This window comes from Diabrotica undecimpunctata, chromosome 4, assembly GCF_040954645.1.
Source record: "Diabrotica undecimpunctata isolate CICGRU chromosome 4, icDiaUnde3, whole genome shotgun sequence".
Classification (NCBI taxonomy): Eukaryota; Metazoa; Arthropoda; class Insecta; order Coleoptera; family Chrysomelidae; genus Diabrotica; species Diabrotica undecimpunctata.
In genome coordinates this window covers 99443591-99451710 of record NC_092806.1, presented here as the reverse complement: position 1 = coordinate 99451710, position 8120 = coordinate 99443591, and the positions used below count along the sequence as shown (strand labels likewise).

The window sequence follows — 8120 nt, the reverse complement described above, 5'->3', positions numbered from 1 at the left end:
ATATTTATTATAATATGAATAACAAATTGGAATATGTACGTAATATATACACAATCAAAATTATTGAATAACGTTTTCACATTTACCAAACTAATAGAAAATATGTTTACCTTATTGACAAAATCCTGCTGATAAATGTAGAGATATAAATTAATATATTGATGTGAGCAAAGGCACTAATTGAAGATTAACCACAGGGAGGTTAGAGAGAGACAAACTCTGGGGTGAGTTGAACGCAAGGGGGCGGCGGGGGAGGGGGTAATTCCGTCACTACGGGGGTAACAGCTACACCAGCAGATGCATCAGGAAGAGACAGTGTGGAACTTCCGCCAGCAGTCACCCTGGGACCCATGTTGTCGTACTGTGGAATGGCGTACGGCCGTCGCGGCAACGTTGCCATGCCATGGTAGACTGGTTTAGGCCTGTGGGGTAAGTCCAGTAGATCAGGACACCTAGAAACGTCAACTGAAGGATCTCGACTTACTGAAACTGAGATAAAGATGTTGCCGTATGCCCCCGCTGGCAGCGTATTAGTTGAAAACTCTGGCGGAGGAGGATATACTGCTAGCGGAGGTAAATGAGGCTCCCTCTCTATTGTAATATGTACCGGAGGTTCCATTATGTCTAGTTCCGGTCCTAACGCTTCGCAACTACCGGTTCCTCTATCAGTCGTGGTAGCAATACTAACGTCCAGTAGCTTCTTTTCTTGGTCTGTGAAGCTGACACTGGCTTTAATGTTCCTTCTTTGGCCTCTGTTCCTTACACAACAAACCGTTATCACTGTTATCACACCAGAAAATCCCACTGCAATGCTCACTATCACTATACTCCACCACACCATTTTCGTGTCTGATTTACTAAGTGTAGTAGCAGTGACAACTTCCGGAAGCACTAAACTGACGTTAACGGAAGTTGAGTCTAGAATATTTTTGGCAACACACGTATACCGACCGACGTCGGCATCACTAACGTTATAAATGCTGATATTGGCCCACTTATCTAACAGTCCTTCTTCTGCTTCTACAACTAACCACGTATGATTAATAGGGTGACCTTCATATAGCCACAAAACTTGAGGTTCGGGATCTCCGCGAACATGACATCCAAAAGTTACATTTCCTCCTGCTTCTGCTTGCACCTGTTGTTGTGGGTATGCAAACACTTGCGGTACACATGCGAATTCTTCAGATGGAATTTCGTCCCATAGTTTACCACCCAATAATTTCGGTTCTGAGCAAATTAAAGGAACGGAATGCAGTTTACTAGCTAGAAACCAGTCTCTAAATCCACGCAAATCACAATCACATTGCCACGGATTTCCATCTAAAGCTAAAGTCTTTAACTGAGCAAAATTCATGAAGGTTGTTTCTGACAGATTCTGAAGAAGATTATACTTTAAATTAAGAGTCTCTAAAGCAGTTAAATGAATAAATGTTTCTCTGTTTATAACTTTTAAATGGCAATTTTCCAACTCCAAAGTTCTAAGATGTGGTAACGTAGGGAACTGAGCCCGAACGAGTTCTTTAAGAGGATTACCGTTGAGGTAAAGTATCCGCAGTCTCTCGTTGCCGTGAAATGTTTCCGGGTGCAGAGAATATATTTCGTTATCAGATAAATCGATTTCCACTAGAATAATCAGATCTACGAATGCGTCACGGTGTATTTCCGTTAACCCGGCACGTGAGAGATACACTCGCTGTAGATTTAATAGGCCTACGGATCTGAACGCGGCTTTGGGCAGTTTCGACAAAAAATTACCCGAGAGATCGAGCACTTGCATGCCTTCGTCCAAAGTGCCAGGTATACCGGTAAAGCCCGCTTTTTTGCATAACGCCGTCTTTTTGCCGTTACTCCAAGTACACCGACACGGCGACGGACAATCCGTCCAGTCCGGAGCCGCTAGGGCTAGCGCCACAGTAAACACTAACAAACAAAAACTGGCCATTCCTCATCATCTTGCGAATAAACCTTTATCGAAGCACATCGTTTTTAAATAAAGTTCCAGTCACTAACACCCGAGAAAACTTCGCAAACTTTTCGTTTACTTGTCTGAAATAAATAAATCGTAAAAATGCATCGGGTGAGATAGGTCAATGCGCCTCGGTTTATTTTCGTTTTCCGTGATCGGTGAGTTAGAGAAAGAACTCTCAACACGAACCGCGTAAATGTGAGATAACTTCGGGCAGCATGCAATCGCGTCTCTTCTGTTATTCAGTTCACCGCACTATGATGTTAGTCCGCAGCTTTGTGGGTCGAGGCGCCTTCTAGTTGTTGCGTCGGCGTCGATGTATATTCGTCTGGATGCGCCGCCCAGCCCTATGCAGCAAAGAACCTGCTGCTTCTATCGCCTCTTGCCGATTAATGTTCTGATTTTCACCGGATTTATAACTGATTCGATATTATTTTTCATGATTTGTGGGATCGCTCGATATTTTGTGGTCGAAAACTTCATTTACCGGAACGATGGGGATGAATGAAACGCCCTTAAGTCTTATAACCCGCTTTATTATTATTTCACTGACAGTGTCATAAACCGACAGTTAAAAATTTTGTTTCTAATCGAAAAGAAATGGTTTATACCAGAATTTGAGTGTTCAAATTAATTTTTTTGATAAAATTCTTAAATAAGTTTTTTAGCTACTAATGCGTTCCGAAATACTAATATACTAATAAAAATTGATATCCGATAAACAGTGGACAGCAATCTTAGACGCTAATTTACTTATTAATTTTATTTAAGATCAGGTAACCCAAAAGGTATAAAGGATAGAGTTGGGTAACTCAATATATTATATTCAGTAATTCATTATACTGTTGAACTTGCAAATCCTGCGCCAGCAATATAATTTTTAAATTTTTAGATTGCTTTTGTTATCTGTTACCATTTACAATATATATATATATATATATATATATATATATATATATATATATATATATATATATTATACATTTACGTGCGTTTGTGTGTGTCGTTAAGAAGTTATGTCGTTTTTGTTAACCTAAATACGAATAAACTTTCAGATGACACTTTAACAGATATAAGATCAATATTTGTTTAAATAGAAGGCTGTGATTGTTAAAGGAAATAGTCCATGTTGTCCAATTCCTTGGTATGTCTAAATTATGAAGGCGTGAAAAAAATTTACAGTTGGGCATGTAAAATTTTCCACTTGTGAAAACTTGTCTTACGATAAACCTGTCTCTATTTTTTAACCAAAGAGAAAGAGAGGCTAAATATAGATATACTTTATGTTAGCGATGTGCAATAGTCAGGAAATGGAGAGGTATCAATAAATAACCACAATATGCATTACACTGAAGGAGACAAATCATCGATATAGAGTAGCGTTTATCATTAGCAACACAATTATAAAATGAGTGCTAGGTGTGGTTCAAATCTCAGAAAGAATAATAATGCTAAAAATTCAAGCACGGAACTGCAATATTAATATAATCCAAGTCTGTGCTCCCACATATAAGACCGAAGATAGGTTCGAAATTTTTTATTCACAATTTCACAATACACTAAAGTTAACAAAGTCTAGAGACATTACGTACATTTTAGGAGACTTTAGTGCAAAAATTGGAGCAGTTATAGTTGAAAATTTAATTGGAGAGTTCGGATTCGGAGCTTTAAATATGAATGGGGAGAATTGCCAATACTTAGCTTACTAAGGTAAGACTATATACATGGACGTCTTCTTCGCCTACAGAAAACCATATTGTCAGAAATCAGATAGATTTTATACTTATAAAAAAACAAATATAAAAACTATATAACACCAGTGAAAACTTATCCTGGAACAGATGTTAACTTAGACCACAATCCGTTAGTTATTGTCGTGAAAATAAAATAACAAAGAATTAAACTCAGAAGACAAGAACCAAAAATTAATATAAGAATGCTAAAAAACCAAGAAATAAAAAACGAATTAAAAACAATGTGAATGGTAATATGCAAAAAACACTAACTCACAACAAACAAATTATGGATGTAAATAAAAAATTGAATAATATAAAAAACATATTACTGAAACCTGCTCAAGAAAGTTTGACACAACATAGGTCAGAGGCAATAAAACAATGGATGACAGAAAAATACTACTACATATGGAAGAAAGAAGTTAATATAAAAGAAAAGATCTACAGAAGTATAAAGAAATACTTAATACATAAATAAAAATACATAATGTATTTGATAAATGTATTTGATGAAACAATGTAAAGAGATAGAAGAACTAGAATAACTAAAATATGACATGAGAAATAAGCACAAAAAATAAGAAAAGTGGCCGAAATGGGTCAAAAAAGACAGCAAGGACACATAAAATGCACGAAAGAAGTACTGCTAATAGATTTACCTACGAAATTAAGAAGATGGGAGGAGTACGTTAGAGAACTTTTCCAAGATAAAAGAAGTGAACTGCAGGAGATACAAGAATTCAATCTTTTAGAGACAGAAGATAACAATCTTCTTCTTTAAGTGCCATCTTCGTTTCGAAGGTTGGCTATCATCAGGGCTATACGTATTTTCGAAACTGCTGACCGAAACAACTCGTTGCTGCTACAGCTATACCATTCCCGTAGATTCTTTAGCCAGGAGATTCGTCTTCTTCCTATGGACCTGTTTCCTGCTATTTTCACTTGCATAATTATTCGAAGCAGTTCATATCTTTCGCCTCTTGTAATGTGTCCCAAGTATTGCAGTTTTCGTTTTTTGATCGTAAATATGACTTCCTTTTCTTTATTCGTTCTTCTCAAGACCTCGACATTTGTGACTCTCTCGGTCCATGATATTCTCAGGATTCTGTGATACATCCACAGTTCAAATGCCTCTAATTTTTTGATATCAATCTTTTTTGACGTCCATGAGTCCATTCCGTAGAACAGCACAGAAAGTACGTAACATCTCATCAGGCGAAGTTTCATTTTAAGGCTCAAATCTCTTATTTTGATTTCTGCTGAGCTATCATTGTCTTCATTTATAGCAATAGCATAATATAGCAAAGATAACAATAGATGAAATCAAATATACCTCCAAAAACTAAAAGACAATAAGGCAGCTGGATTGGATGAAATACCCGTAGAACTGTTAAAACTAGTGGAAGAGAATAACTTCGAAGTATTGGCAGATTTGTTCAACACGGTGTACCATATGGGAATATTACCGCAAGAGTGGCTGAAGTCAGCGTTTATAACCATCCTTAAAAAACAAGCAGCAAAAGAGTACTCGGACTATTCAACACTGAGGCTCATGAGTCATACTTTTGTAATTACTGTGTATGTTAATTACTGCTTAAAGTATTACACAATACAATACAGTTTGGCTTAACAAATGGAATGGGTCCTCGAGAAGGACTATTTGTCATCTAGATACTGATTCAGCGATGTCAGGATGTAAACTTCGACTTAAACTTGTGCTTTGTTGACTATGAAAAAGCTTTCGATAGAGTAAGATACGAAAAACTAGTAGGTATCAGTACTTATGAATAAGCACATTGACAGTAAAATCATAACGATAATCCAAACATTATTTTGGAACCAAAGTATCATAGTTCAAATTGATGGGCAACAGTCAGAAAAAATATAGAAGTTAGACAGGAACGCGTTTTATCGCCACATTTGTTTAACTTATATTCTAAAGAAATTTTAGAAAAGACACGCTCAATATGCGGGAGTTACGGTTAAGGGAATATTAACATTATTAACAATTATCAACTTATGATATGTAAATATATAACACTGTGATCATTGCAATGAGTATAGAAGATCTACAATATCTAATCGAAAGCTTAAGTATGAATAGTGCTGGGTTTTGAATTACTATAAATATTAAAAATATATGCTAATTACAAAAAGACCACAAAATATTCACTACATATTGGGAGTTAATGGAACGTGATAAAGCAAGTAGAAAAATATCAGTACTTGGGAACTTTAATCAATGAAACCAGAGATCATACTGCAGACATAAACAGGCGAATAGAGACAGCCAGATCAGCATTTATACAAATGAAGCCACTCCTAACGTGTAGAAATCTTAATTTAGAATCAGACCAAGTACCATTCGATATTATATATTTTCAATATTATTATATGGAACTGAAAACGCATAAAAAATGCAATTTACAAAGAATTGGGGGGTTCTAACTCTGGTTAAACCGCAGAGTATTAAAAATATCATGGACTGATAGAATTACAAATAAAGAAGTACTTGAGATGGTTTGTAAAGAAACAGAACTTATCACTGTTGTACGAAGGCAGAATTCTTGGTTGATGAATCTACGGGATTGTTATTAATGCAGATCGCTCGATCTGTTTAGAATAGCACGTTCAGAAATAAAAATAAACGTTATGGTTATCAAACTGCGTAGGGAGACAGCACTCTAAGAAGAAGATTTTTGAACCTGAAGGACGTCAAATCCACGCGATCGTTATGGAATAACTTGAAATCCATGTATGATGACTCAGGTTTCACTCGACGAATTAGTTTGTTTCCAAATTAAATATTCACACTATGATTCTATAGCGATATAATTGAACCAAATTATAGAATTGAGCCAGAGGCTCCATAGTACGAGTTTTAACATGTTCTAAACTTACCACTGAATAGATCTGATCACTGCCGTTAGCATGGTTGCTTGACATATACATGCCAATAATAATGACCTTAGAGCAATCAAGTAAATAAATAATCTTTTACCGATTCTTTTACATTAAAATTACTTGACATGGTTATGACTCTAGCTACGTTAGTAAACAGGAAACGCGCTTAAACTAAGAATCGACCAGCTATTCAGCAGGTGGTTGAAACAGAAATGAAAGAAGTCTTAAGCTTAATGTTAACTGTTAAAAATATGAGAAATCATTGCAAGAATAAATTGCCTCTATTAAAAATATCTATTAAGCCAAAAAATTCCCAAATAGGATTTGGTTACATTTAAATTTTCTCACTAAAAGTTTTAATAAATCGGACTGGTAAGTAAAATCGTAGAACAGTGGTGACCAATAAATCATTATTCCACATTATATGCTCTAGAATGTTCGTAAAATGCAAATACTGAATAATAGTATAATAGTAAATAAATAGTATATTATCACTATAAAAAATCTGTTATAGGAGCCTAAAATTTCGGTAAATTTACTTTCTGTGGAACAATTACTAAAAAACAATTAAAAAAAAATAAAAAAACTTGTTACTACGGCGAATCTTGTTGGTCTATAAATTGAATGTATACAATAAGCCAGAATAGCAATGTTTATCTTCTGTTTCGGGTGAAACATGGCACGTAAATATTGTAGATTTTGTTGTAGTGTTGAAAAGTCTAGATGCTTAGTTTTAGATGCGAATCTGCATAAGAAGTTCTGGAGAGGGATTAATACTACTGTGAATATTAGAAACAGGTCTCCAATGATTGGTTTAGATGAAAAAACTCGATATGCAATGTAGATCAAGAAAATGCCAGATCTTAGCCACCATGCCAAATGCCACTTAGAATCACAGTGATTTAGCAAAGATACTGGTATTGAAACAAATAGTGATTTCGTCCCAGAAGAACTCATAAAGCTAGAAAAGATGGAAATACGTCAAAAATGAAAAAAGCCCGAAGAAAAATGGAAGGAGACTATAAACAGCAAATTAAAGCATATATTTACATAGACACTTATTATAAAAGTAAAATGACGTTTAACAAACGTCAACGATTTACAAAAATGAAATAAAATTAAATTAAATGTAAATAAAATTAATTATAATTAACAAAATTAAATATGTATATATATATATATATATATATATATATATATATATATATATATATATATATATAGATATATATAGATATATATATATATATATATATATATATATATATATATATATATATATATATATGGCCTGAAAACGCTGAAGTTTCAGTGACAATTAGATGCTGTACCCCATATCTGTATATCGTAAGTCCAAACTGGCTTTAGAATACATTTATACGGTAAAAATTTATTATGTAGACTTAATTTGGATTTTTGGTTCATGAACCAATACATTTTGCAATATATTAATCCTAGTTGCAGTCGCTTTGTCCAGATGTGCTTTTTCCAACTTAGTCGGCTGTCAAAAT

At 34.7% G+C, this 8120-nt stretch overlaps 1 protein-coding gene across 1 annotated transcript; it reads right to left on the bottom strand.

Annotated features, from left to right (window-relative positions):
* Positions 1 to 202: 202 nt before the first annotated feature.
* Positions 203 to 2166, bottom strand: LOC140438329 (leucine-rich repeat, immunoglobulin-like domain and transmembrane domain-containing protein 2). Its single transcript, XM_072528010.1, has one exon. The coding sequence runs from the start codon at positions 1943 to 1945 to the stop codon at positions 203 to 205; it is 1743 nt and encodes a 580-aa protein (XP_072384111.1). The 5' UTR covers positions 1946 to 2166.
* Positions 2167 to 8120: the final 5954 nt, after the last annotated feature.

Coding starts and splice junctions, on each gene's coding strand:
- LOC140438329 (XM_072528010.1), bottom strand. CDS start 1,945: ATGGCCAGTTTTTGTTTGTTAGTGTTTACTGTGGCGCTAGCCCTAGCG.